Below are 13820 nucleotides of genomic sequence, written 5' to 3' on the forward strand. Positions count from 1 at the left end.
CCACCTGTTTTAACATGGTCACCACCTGTTTTAACATGGTCACCACCTATTTTAAAATGGTCACCACCTGTTTTAACATGGTCACCACCTGTTTTAAAATGGTCACCACCTATTTTAACATGGACCTGTTTTAACATGGTCACCACCTATTTTAACATGGACCTGTTTCAGCATGGTCACCACCTGTTTTAAAATGGTCACCACCTGTTTTAGCATGGTCACCACCTGTTTTAACATGGTCACCACCTGTTTTAACATGGCCACCACCTGTTTTAACATGGACCTGTTTTGGCATGGTCACCACCTGTTTTAACATTGTTACCACCTGTTTTAACATGTTCACCACCTGTTTTAACATGGCCATCACCTGTTTTAACATGGTCACTGCCTGTTTTAACGTGAACCAGTTTTAACATGGTCAACACCTGTTTTAAAATAGTCACCACCTGTTTTAGCATGGACCTGTTTTAACATGGGGCGGCAGGTAGCTTAGTGGGTAAGAGCGTTGTGCCAGTAACCGAAAGGTCGCTGGTTCTAATCCCCGAGCCAACTAGGTGAAAAATCTGTCGATGTGCCCTTGAGCAAGGCACTTAACCCTAATTGCTCCTGTAAGTCGCTCTGGATAAGAGCGTCTGCTAAATGACTAAAAAAAAAAAAAAAAAAAAAAAAAAACATGGTCACCACCTATTTTAACATGGACCTGTTTTAACATGGTCACCACCTATTTTAACATGGACCTGTTTCAGCATGGTCACCACCTGTTTTAAAATGGTCACCACCTGTTTTAGCATGGTCACCACCTGTTTTAACATGGTCACCACCTATTTTAAAATGCTCACCACCTGTTTTAACATGGTCACCACCTGTTTTAAAATGGTCACCACCTATTTTAACATGGACCTGTTTTAACATGGTCACCACCTATTTTAACATGGACCTGTTTCAGCATGGTCACCACCTGTTTTAAAATGGTCACCACCTGTTTTAGCATGGTCACCACCTGTTTTAACATGGTCACCACCTATTTTAAAATGCTCACCACCTGTTTTAACATGGTCACCACCTGTTTTAAAATGGTCACCACCTATTTTAACATGGACCTGTTTTAACATGGTCACCACCTATTTTAACATGGACCTGTTTCAGCATGGTCACCACCTGTTTTAAAATGGTCACCACCTGTTTTAGCATGGTCACCACCTGTTTTAACATGGTCACCACCTGTTTTAACATGTTCACCACCTGTTTTAACATGGTCACCACCTATTTTTGCATGGACCTGTTTTAACATGGTCACCACCTGTTTTAACATGGTCACCACCCATTTTTGCATGGACCTGTTTTAACATGGTCACCACCTGTTTTAACATGGTCACCACCTGTTTTAACATGGACCTGTTTTGGCATGGTCACCACCTGTTTTAACATGGTTACCACCTGTTTTAACATGGTCACCACCTGTTTTAACATGGTCACCACCTGTTTTATCATGGACCTGTTTTAACATGGTCACCGCCTGTTTTAAAGTGAACCTATTTGAACATGGTCACCAACTGTTTTAACATGGACCTGTTTTAACATGGCACCACCTGTTTTAAAATGGTCACCACCTGTTTTAGCATGGTCACCACCTGTTTTAACATGGTCACCACCTGTTTTAACATGGACCTGTTTTGGCATGGTCACCACCTGTTTTAAAATGGTCACCACCTTTTTTAACATGGTCACCACCTGTTTTAACATGGACGTGTTTTGGCATGGTCACCACTTGTTTTAACATGGTAACCTCCTGTTTTAACATGTCACCACCTGTTTTAACATGGACCTGTTTTTGCATGGTCACCACCTGTTTCAACATGGTCACCACCTGTTTTAACATGGACGTGTTTTGGCATGGTCACCACCTGTTTTAACATGGTTACCTCCTGTTTTAACATGTCACCACCTGTTTTAACATGGACCTGTTTTGGCATGGTCACCACCTGTTTTAACATGGTCACCACCTGTTTTAACATGGTCACCACCTGTTTTAACATGGTCACCACCTGTTTTAACATGTTCACCACCTGTTTTAACATGGTCACCACCTATTTTTGCATGGACCTGTTTTAACATGGTCACCACCTGTTTTAACATGGTCACCACCCATTTTTGCATGGACCTGTTTTAACATGGTCACCACCTGTTTTAACATGGTCACCACGTGTTTTAACATGGACCTGTTTTGGCATGGTCACCACCTGTTTTAACATGGTTACCACCTGTTTTAACATGGTCACCACCTGTTTTAACATGGTCACCACCTGTTTTATCATGGACCTGTTTTAACATGGTCACCGCCTGTTTTAAAGTGAACCTATTTGAACATGGTCACCAACTGTTTTAACATGGACCTGTTTTAACATGGCACCACCTGTTTTAAAATGGTCACCACCTGTTTTAGCATGGTCACCACCTGTTTTAACATGGTCACCACCTGTTTTAACATGGACCTGTTTTGGCATGGTCACCACCTGTTTTAAAATGGTCACCACCTTTTTTAACATGGTCACCACCTGTTTTAACATGGTCACCACCTGTTTTAACATGGACGTGTTTTGGCATGGTCACCACTTGTTTTAACATGGTTACCTCCTGTTTTAACATGTCACCACCTGTTTTAACATGGACCTGTTTTTGCATGGTCACCACCTGTTTCAACATGGTCACCACCTGTTTTAACATGGACGTGTTTTGGCATGGTCACCACCTGTTTTAACATGGTTACCTCCTGTTTTAACATGTCACCACCTGTTTTAACATGGACCTGTTTTGGCATGGTCACCACCTGTTTTAACATGGTCACCACCTGTTTTAACATGGTCACCACCTGTTTTAACATGGTCACCACCTGTTTTAACATGTTCACCACCTGTTTTAACATGGTCACCACCTATTTTTGCATGGACCTGTTTTAACATGGTCACCACCTGTTTTAACATGGTCACCACCCATTTTTGCATGGACCTGTTTTAACATGGTCACCACCTGTTTTAACATGGTCACCACCTGTTTTAACATGGACCTGTTTTGGCATGGTCACCACCTGTTTTAACATGGTTACCACCTGTTTTAACATGGTCACCACCTGTTTTAACATGGTCACCACCTGTTTTATCATGGACCTGTTTTAACATGGTCACCGCCTGTTTTAAAGTGAACCTATTTGAACATGGTCACCAACTGTTTTAACATGGACCTGTTTTAACATGGCACCACCTGTTTTAAAATGGTCACCACCTGTTTTAGCATGGTCACCACCTGTTTTAACATGGTCACCACCTGTTTTAACATGGACCTGTTTTGGCATGGTCACCACCTGTTTTAAAATGGTCACCACCTTTTTTAACATGGTCACCACCTGTTTTAACATGGTCACCACCTGTTTTAACATGGACGTGTTTTGGCATGGTCACCACCTGTTTTAACATGGTTACCTCCTGTTTTAACATGTCACCACCTGTTTTAACATGGACCTGTTTTTGCATGGTCACCACCTGTTTCAACATGGTCACCACCTGTTTTAACATGGACGTGTTTTGGCATGGTCACCACCTGTTTTAACATGGTTACCTCCTGTTTTAACATGTCACCACCTGTTTTAACATGGACCTGTTTTGGCATGGTCACCACCTGTTTTAACATGGTCACCACCTGTTTTAACATGGTCACCACCTGTTTTAACATGGTCACCACCTGTTTTAACATGGACCTGTTTTTTATACATGGTCACCTCCTGTTTTAACATGGTCACCACCTGTTTTAACATGGTCACCACCTGTGACTAAAATGTAAATGTAATAAGGAAGAATCTCAATTGTCTTTCCTTGATTCCTCGCATTCTCTATCCCCGCCTCCTCCTCAAAACCCATTGGATGAGAAAGAATGCGAGGAATCAAGGAAATGCAATTGAGATTCTCCCTAGTCCTCTATTCAACGCTATGTTGACACTTCACACATAAAGACACTGGGGGGCGCTCTAGATCTGTGGTTAGGTTACTGTCTAATGGTTCAGGTCAGGACTATTCTTAGATCAGTGGTTATGTTACTGTCTAATGGTTCAGGTTAGGACTGGATCAGGGGAATCTGGTCCTAGATCAGTGATTAGGTTAGTGTGTAATGGTTTAGGTTAGTACTGGGTCAGGGGAATCTGGTCCTAGATCAGTGGTTAGGTTAGTGTGTAATGGTTAATCTAATCACACACACACACACACATAGCACGCATGCACACATTGTCCATCTCCAACATCCATATGCTCAGTTGTTCTGTCATGTTATTCTCTATAGATCCTGTTGGAGATGGACAACCAGGGTTATGTTATGTTCTGTTATTCTCTATAGATCCTGTTGGAGATGGACAACCAGGGTTATGTTATGTTCTGTTCTGTTATTCTCTATAGATCCCGTTGGAGATGGACAACCAGGGTTCTGTTCTGTTCTGTTATTCTCTATAGATCCTGTTGGAGATGGACAACCAGGGTTATGTTCTGTTCTGTTATTCTCTATAGATCCTGTTGGAGATGGACAACCAGGGTTATGTTCTGTTCTGTTATTCTCTATAGATCCTGTTGGAGATGGACAACCAGGGTTCTGTTCTGTTCTGTTATTCTCTATAGATCCTGTTGGAGATGGACGACCAGGGTTATGTTCTGTCATGTTATTCTCTATAGATCCTGTTGGAGATGGACAACCTGGGTTATTTTCTGTTCTGTTATTCTCTATAGATCCTGTTGGAGATAGACAACCAGGGTTATGTTCTGTTCTGTTCTGTTATTCTCTATAGATCCTGTTGGAGATGGACAACCAGGGTTATGTTCTGTTCTGTTCTGTTATTCTCTATAGATCCTGTTGGAGATGGACAACCAGGGTTATATTCTGTTCTGTTATTCTCTATAGATCCTGTTGGAGATGGACAACCAAGGTTATGTTCTGTTCTGTTATTCTCTATAGATCCTGTTGGAGATGTACAACCAGGGTTCTGTTCTGTTCTGTTATTCTCTATAGATCCTGTTGGAGATGGACAACCAGGGTTATGTTCTGTTCTGTTATTCTCTATAGATCCTGTTGGAGATGGACAACCAGGGTTATGTTCTGTTCTGTTATTCTCTATAGATCCTGTTGGAGATGGACAACCAGGGTTCTGTTCTGTTATTCTCTATAGATCCTGTTGGAGATGGACAACCAGGGTTATGTTCTGTTCTGTTCTGTTATTCTCTATAGATCCTGTTGGAGATGGACAACCTGGGTTATGTTCTGTTCTGTTATTCTCTATAGATCCTGTTGGAGATGGATATCCAGGGTTATGTTCTGTTCTGTTATTCTCTATAGATCCTGTTGGAGATGGACAACCAGGGTTCTGTTCTGTTCTGTTATTCTCTATAGATCCTGTTGGAGATGAACAACCAGGGTTATGTTCTGTTCTGTTATTCTCCATAGATCCTGTTGGAGATGGACAACCAGGGTTATGTTCTGTTCTGTTATTCTCTATAGATCCTGTTGGAGATGGACAACCAGGGTTATGTTCTGTTCTGTTATTCTCTATAGATCCTGTTGGAGATGGACAACCAGGGTTCTGTTCTGTTCTGTTATTCTCTATAGATCCTGTTGGAGATGGACAACCAGGGTTATGTTCTGTCATGTTATTCTCCATAGATCCTGTTGGAGATGGACAACCAGGGTTATGTTCTGTTCTGTTATTCTCTATAGATCCTGTTGGAGATGGACAGCCAGTTTCTGCTGATGCCTAAACGACCAATCAAACTGAGGCTGGCGCCCCGTAGCAACACCCCTAGCAACACCACCACCACCTCTCTGAAGAGTCCAAACACATGACCAAATGCAGGAGTACCCAACCCAACCCAACCCTACCATCTATCTATCTATCTATCTATCTATCTATCTATCTATCTATCTATCTATCTATCTATCTATCTATCTATCTATCTATCTATCTATCTATCTATCTATCTGTCTAACATATGAGTCTATCTGTCTATCACACCATCTATCTATCACACTATCTATCTATCACTACCTACCTACCTACCTGTCACACTATCTATCTATACTGAACTAAAATAGAAACGCAACATGCAACAATTTCAAAACTGTTGCTGTGTTGCAGTTCATATAAGGAAATCAATCAATGGAAATAAATTCATTAGGCCCTAATCTATTGATTTCACATGACTGGGCAGAGGTGGCATTGCGTTGTGTGACAAAACTGCACATTTTAGAGTGGCCTTTTATTGTCCCCAGCACAAGGTGCACCTGTGTAATGATCATGCTGTTTAATCAGCTTCTTGATATGCCACACCTGTCAGGTGGATGGACTATCTTGACAAAGGATAAAATGCTCACTAACAGGGATGTAAACCAATTTGTGCAAAACATTTGAGAGAAATAAGCTTTTTGTGCGTATGGAACATTTCTGGGATCTTTTTTTTCAGCTCATGAAACCTTTTTGTTAAGTATCTATCTATCTATCAATCTATCATTGAATATTCAGTCCTTACCCTAACCCTGCTATATTCAATAGGTTTCTGAATATAATATGACAATAAGACTGCATTCATGATAAATGTAGCATTTGTCGGCTCAACTGGAAATGACCTTTAAATGGTGCATAGCTGACAAAGCGCTGGTATTGAATCCTGGTCTCAGTTTGATTAGGGCTCAGAAACACATTTTCACCAGATAAAAGAAAGATAGTAATACTATGGATGCATTAGGGGTACATGTCTTGTTAAAGTCAGACACCAGGGGTATTCAATCCATGGCAGATGTCATGTGTGGATCCTGCACACTACTGGCTGGAGGCTAGGATTCTCCTAGAATTTAGAACTCTAACTGGTGTTCTCTAGAACTCTACTCTCATTTTGTTCCTCTGGGTGTTCTGCTGTGCAGTCTTTCCAAAATAGAATCTTTACCGTCTGTTGAAATGATCGCTGCAGCTGCTTTGTTTTAAACTTTAATAATCACAAATCAATAAAAATCATTCCACTAAAGAACGAGGTCGTCTGTGTATTTATTAACCTTCATAAATCAAAACATAAGACACAAACACATAATCATGAGAACAGTCAATATATATATATATTGGTTGATTGATGTTATTTATCAAGAAATATTTCTAATTTCACTCAGCTAGGCCTAATTGTTGTGTTTTGACTTGGTCATCCACACATTTTCTTTTCCGAACCCAATACTGCCGCCGTGTGGCCGTTGGATGTAAATACACAGCCCTGGTAGCTCGCCTGGTCCCATTACAAACTACTGATCCACTCTCCACACTTTCCAGCTCTCTTGTACTTCCCGCATTTATAAACACAGTGCAGAGAATCTTTGGTCATGAAGTTCACCTCCTTCACACAGAGAACAGTTCACCTTCATTTCGCAATACAAAACAAACAGTCGGGGATAGCAGCGACCAAACAAGTGGTCAGATCAAATTAAAAAACATTTCTCAATCTGGCCCGGAACCAATGCCATATGTCAAGCACTTGTTGTCGGTTCCTGGAACCGAGTATTAACCCTCTCCCTTACAAGGGCATACTCTGTTTAGTGTTTACCTTTAGGAAATACAAAATTATGAAAAAAATCTAATTTTGAATCTGAAGATATTTTAGCTTATATTTAGTTGGAATCACATCTTAGATGATGCTTCCCTTTTTCACTACCGACAACCCTTCACGTTGCAGGGCCCTTTGTGTGTGAGAGTTGAGAGTGTGTTTTTATTTAGTTTGTTAGCTAAATTAGCAAGATACGAGCAAGCTAACTAGCTAGAGTGAACCCATTGCAAACATGACATAAGTATGTGGACACCCGCTCGTCGATCAAACATCTCACTCCAAAATCATGGGCATTAATATGGAGTTGTTCCTCCCTTTGCTGCTATAACAACCTCCACTCTTCTGGGAAGGCTTTACACTAGATGTTGGAACATTGCTAAAGTCCTGCAGGAAGAGCTACGACGCTAATATTAGTGTAAATTCTTCACGTTTCATGGACCCAAGATCCAGAGGTAACACTGTAACAGTGCAATAGAAGTTTGCCCCAATGCAATTCTGAAGTCTAATACAGCCACAGTGAGACTTTAACTATTATTTTTGGGTGTGTCAAATTAACTACTTATTGTCTTTTGTTAAATTAATATAACAACATTCCAACCTTGTTCAGCTTTACCTAGTCCAAATATGGCATTATTCCACTATTTGTATCCGTTTGCATCAGTTTCAATATGGGACTCTTATTCTGAAGGCGAACTGCAAATTCCATTGTGGCTAATCCTTATTGTGGCTAGCTTCACACAGGTGCTTTTCCGACGGGATACAACAATCACGCGCAAGTTGTACTGTCCCAAGCAGAATACCGAGAAGAGCAACAGTCGGTAGTCGATCCACACTAGAACCGGACAGAAAAAACAACTCAAAACCTGTCAGACCATTGGACAAGTGAACTCGAACCGAGCCTGAGAGAAAACGGGACCTTTGTTTTTAGAAGCAGCAGGGAGCCGAACCGGAGGAAAGATGAGTTTTCTGCCCTACTTCTCTGCTGAGACCTGGACACTCCTGGCCCTCCTCATCACCCTCATAGTGGTGTAAGGACTTCAAATGAAATTGTTTTACATCAAATCAAATGTTATATGCCACATGCATGGTAGTTAACCGGTGGAGACTAACAGTGAAATGCTTACTTAGGGGTCATTTTCCAACAATGCAGAGTTAAAGATATGTTTTTATTTTTTGTAAATACTTCTCTAGAATATATTACTAGTTAATGTGTGTGTGTGTGTGTATAGGTATGGATACTGGCCCTATGGTGTATTCACTAAGATGGGGATCCCTGGACCCAAACCCCTACCTTACCTTGGCACAATGATGGAGTATAAAAAGGTTTGTAATAATATAGTAATAATAATAATAATAATAATATGCCATTTAGCAGACGCTTTTATCCAAAGCCACTTACAGTCATGCCTGCATACATTATTTTGTGTATGGGTGGTCCCGGGGATCGAACCCACTACCTTGGCGTTACAAGCGCCGTGCTCTACCAGCTGAGCTACAGAGGACCACGTTGTCCACATTCATAGTAAACATCTCTTACATGTTTTACACAATAGTGTTTTTTCCCCCCATGTAAAATAATACAGAACAAACCCTCCTCAACCCTGACCTGTTTCAGGTGTTCAACACTCCTCAACCCTGGCCTGTTTCAGGTGTTCAACACTCCTCAACCCTGACCTGTTTCAGGTGTTCAACACTCCTCAACCCTGACCTGTTTCAGGTGTTCATCCCTCCTCAACCCTGACCTGTTTCAGGTGTTCAACACTCCTCAACCCTGACCTGTTTCAGGTGTTCATCCCTCCTGAACCCTGACCTGTTTCAGGTGTTCATCCCTCCTGAACCCTGACCTGTTTCAGGTGTTCAACACTCCTCAACCCTGACCTGTTTCAGGTGTTCAACACTCCTCAACCCTGACCTGTTTCAGGTGTTCATCCCTCCTGAACCCTGACCTGTTTCAGGTGTTCATCCCTCCTAAACCCTGACCTGTTTCAGGTGTTCAACACTCCCCAACCCTGACCTGTTTCAGGTGTTCATCCCTCCTCAACCCTGACCTGTTTCAGTTGTTCAACACTCCTCAACCCTGACCTGTTACCGGTGTGTTCTCTGTTCAGGCATGAATCAGCTGTTTTCTCTCTCTCTCTCTCTCTCTCTCTCTCTCTCTCTCTCTCTCTCTCTCTCTCTCTCTCTCTCTCTCTCTCTCTCTCTCTCTCTCTCAATTCAATTCAATTTCAATTCAATTTAAGGGCTTTATTTGCATGGGAAACGTATGTTAACATTGCCAAAGCAAGTGAAGTAGATAGTAAAGAAAAGTGAAATAAACAATAAATATTAACAGTAAACATTACACTCAGAAGTTCCAAAAGAATAAAGACATTTCAAATGTCATATTATGTCTATATATAGTGTTGCAACAATGTGCAAATAATTAAAGTACAAATGGGAAAATAAATAAACTGGGTTATAAATATGGGTTGTATTTACAATGGTGTTTTTTCTTCACTGGTTGCCCTTTTCTTGTGGCAACAGGTCACAAATCTTGCAGCTGTGATGGCACACTGGTTTTTCAACCAGTAGATAAGGGAGTTTATCAAAATTGGATTTGTTTTCGAATTCTTTGTGGATCTCTGTAATCTGAGGGAAATATGTGTCTCTAATATGGTCATACATTTGGTAGGAGGTTAGGAAGTGCAGCTCAGTTTCCACCTCATTTTGTGGGCAGTGTGCACATAGCTTGTCTTCTCTTGAGAGCCAGGTCTGCCTACGGCGGCCTTTCTCAATAGCAAGGCTATGCTCACTGAGTCTGTACATAGTCAAAGCTTTCCTTAAGTTTGGGTCAGTCACAGTGGTCAGATATTCTGCCACTGTGTACTCTCTGTTTAGAGCCAAATAGCATTCTAGTTTGCTCTGTTTTTTTGTTTGTTCTTTCCAATGTGTCAAATAATTATCTTTGTTTTCTCATGATTTGGTTGGGTCTAATTGTGTTGTTGTTGTTGTCCTGGGGCTCTGTGGGGTCTGTTTGTGTTTGTGAACAGAGCCCCAGGACCAGCTTGCTTAGGGGACTCTTCTCCAAGTTCATCTCTCTTTAGGTGATGGCTTTGTTATGGAAGGTTTGGGAATCGCTTCCTGTGTGGATTGTAGAATTTAACAGCTCTTTTCTGGATTTTGATCATTAGCGGGTATCGGCCTAATTCTGCTCTGCATGCATTATTTGGTGTTTTCCATTGTACACAGATGATATTTTTTGCAGAATTCGCAATGCAGAGTCTCAATTTGGTGTTTGTCCCATTTTGTGAATTCTTGGTTGGTGAGCGGACCCAGACCTCACAACCATAAAGGGCAATGGGTTCTATAACTGATTCAAGTATTTTTAGCCAGATCCTAATTGGTATGTCAAATTTGATGTTCCTTTTGATGGCATAGAAGGCCCTTCTTGCCTTGTATCTCAGATCGTTCACAGCTTTGTGGAAGTTACCTGTGGCGCTGATGTTTAGGCCGAGGTATGTGTAGTTTTTTGTGTGCTCTAGGGCAACAGTGTCTAGATGGAATTTGTATTTGTGGTCCTGGCAACTGGACCTTTTTTGGAAGACCATTATTTTTGTCTTACTGAGATTTACTGTCAGGGCCCAGGTCTGACAGAATCTGTGCAGAAGATCTAGGTGCTGCTGTAGGCCCTCCTTGGTTGGGGAAAGAAGCACCAGATCATCAGCAAACAGTAGACATTTGACTTCAGATTCTAGTAGGGTGAGGCCGGGTGCTGCAGACTGTTCTAGTGCCCTCGCCAATTCGTTGATACATATGTTGAAGAGGGTGGGGCTTAAACTGCATCCCTGTCTCACCCCACGGCCCTGTGGAAAAAAATGTGTGTTTTTTAACCATTTTAACCGCATTTTTTAATTTTAACTGGATTTTATAATGTCGTATGTTTTCCCCCCAACACCACTTTCCATCAATTTGTATAGCAGACCCTCATGCCAAATTGAGTCAAAAGCTTTTTTGAAATCAACAAAGCATGAGAAGACTTTGCCTTTGTTTTGGTTTGTTTGTTTGTCAATTAGGGTGTGCAGGGTGAATACGTGGTCTGTGGTACGGTAATTTGGTAAAAAGCCAATTTGACATTTGCTCAGTACATTGTCTTCACTGTGGAAATGAACTAGTCTGCTGTTAATGATGATGCAGAGGATTTTCCCAAGGTTGCTGTTGACGCATATCCCACGGTAGTTATTGGGGTCAAATGTGTCTCTCTCTCTCTCTCTCTCTCTCTCTCTCTCTCTCTCTCTCTCTCTCTCTCTCTCTCTCTCTCTCTCTCTCTCTCTCTCTCTCTCTCTCTCTCTCTCTCTCTCTCTCTCTCTCTCTCTCTCTCTCTCTCTCTCTCTCTCTCCAGGGTTTCACTAACTTTGACACAGAGTGCTTTCAGAAGTACGGGAGAATCTGGGGGTGAGTTCAGTTGGCTGTACCGTAATAGGAAGACTCACAACTGTACTATGCTCTTTCCTTACAATTCATCACCTGCTCAAGCTATCATGTGACCATGAATAATACTATTAATAATAATATCAACAACAAGAATGTTTTATGTGTAGTTTTATATGAGGTGGTTTAAGCCAGGTGTCTGTGTGTTTCTCCTCTGTGAAGGATCTATGATGGGAGGCAGCCTGTTCTGTGTATCATGGACAAAAGCATGATCAAGACCATCCTGATTAAAGAGTGTTACAACATCTTCACCAACCGAAGGGTGAGACACACACACACACACACACACACACACACACACACACACACACACACACATACACACACATACAGACACACACACACACACACACACACATATAATAATAATAATCCTAACATCATTATTTATATTATTAATACATTATCTGTGGAATTCATGTAAATATGAAAGACTTCTGTCTGAAAGGTGAGCTGTTTGATAATTATTACAACTGTCCTCCATGTTTTAGAACTTCCATCTGAACGTAGAGCTGTTTGATAATTATTACAACTGTCCTCCATGTTTTAGAACCTCCATCTGAACGGAGAGCTGTTTGATAATTATTACAACTGTCCTCCATGTTTTAGAACCTCCATCTGAACGGAGAGCTGTTTGATAATTATTACAACTGTCCTCCATGTTTTAGAACCTCCATCTGAACGGCGAGCTGTTTGATAATTATTACAACTGTCCTCCATGTTTTAGAACCTCCATCTGAACGGAGAGCTGTTTGATAATTATTACAACTGTCCTCCATGTTTTAGAACCTCCATCTGAACGGAGAGCTGTTTGATGCGTTGACCGTTGCAGAGGACGATACATGGAGACGGATCCGCAGTGTCCTCTCTCCTTCCTTTACCTCCGGACGACTAAAAGAGGTAGAACCATCCCTCCATCTCCCTCATCCTTTTAACATCTGTCAGTTCTACTCCTGTTTTATCAATATATTATACACTCATTATAGCTTGTTATAAAATTTTTATAAACCCATTTTGAACGTGTTATAAACCTATTATCTGGACCCTTTCTTTCTAAAACTAGCCGCCGAAATTGTCGCAACCCCTATTACTAGCCTGTTCAACCTCTCTTTCGTAACGTCTGAGATCCCCAGAGATTGGAAAGCTGCCACGGTCATCCCCCTCTTCAAAGGGGGTGACACTCTAGATCCAAACTGTTACAGACCTATATCCATCCTGCCCTGCCTTTCGAAAGTTTTTGAAAGCCAAGTTAACAAACAGATCACTGACCATTTCGAATCCCACCGTATCTTCTCCGCTATGAAATCCGGTTTCCGAGCTGGTCATGGGTGCACTTAACCGTGATCGATAATAGACAGTACTGTGCAGCCGTCTTCATCGACCTGGCCAAGGCTTTCGACTCTGTCAACCACTGCATTCTTATTGGCAGACTAAATAGCCTTGGTTTCTCAAATGACTGCCTCGCCTGGTTCACCAACTACTTCTCAGATAGAGTTCAATGTGTCAAATCGGAGGGCCTGTTGTCTGGACCTATGGCAGTCTCTATGGGGGTGCCACAGGGTTCAATTCTTGGGCCGACACTTTTCTCCGTGTATATCAATGATGTCGCTCTTGCTGCTGGTGACTCTCAGATCCACCTCTACGCAGACGACACCATTTTGTATACATCTGGCCCTTCATTGGACACTGTGTTAACAAACCTCCAAACGAGCTTCAATGCCATACAACACTCCTTCCATGGCC

General features: G+C 41.6%; 1 protein-coding gene and 1 long non-coding RNA gene across 4 annotated transcripts in view; both read left to right on the forward strand.

Moving 5' to 3' along the window:
• Positions 1–12714, forward strand: part of LOC311118752 (cytochrome P450 3A27-like) — a 31090-nt gene extending 18376 nt beyond the window's left edge. The window contains exons 13-15 of one of the 3 annotated variants that reach the window (XM_084193536.1): positions 11989–12041; positions 12240–12339; positions 12628–12714. In XM_084193536.1, coding sequence (XP_084049662.1) covers positions 11989–12041; positions 12240–12339; positions 12628–12699 — 225 coding nt within the window. In that variant the 3' untranslated portion in view covers positions 12700–12714. Of the gene's footprint in view, positions 1–4439; positions 4765–5745; positions 7064–11988; positions 12042–12239; positions 12340–12627 lie in introns of those variants that run through there. The other 2 variants (XM_084193537.1, XM_084193538.1) reach the window with 2 other exon arrangements.
• On the forward strand, positions 8048–8951 carry LOC311118754. The gene is made up of 3 exons (XR_014611850.1): positions 8048–8062; positions 8342–8638; positions 8840–8951. It is a non-coding gene; the product is annotated as an uncharacterized lncRNA (long non-coding RNA).
• Positions 12715–13820: the final 1106 nt, after the last annotated feature.

Source organism: Coregonus lavaretus (genome assembly GCF_964263955.1).
Source record: "Coregonus lavaretus genome assembly, contig: HAP1_SCAFFOLD_1148, whole genome shotgun sequence".
NCBI classification, from domain to species: domain Eukaryota; kingdom Metazoa; phylum Chordata; class Actinopteri; order Salmoniformes; family Salmonidae; genus Coregonus; species Coregonus lavaretus.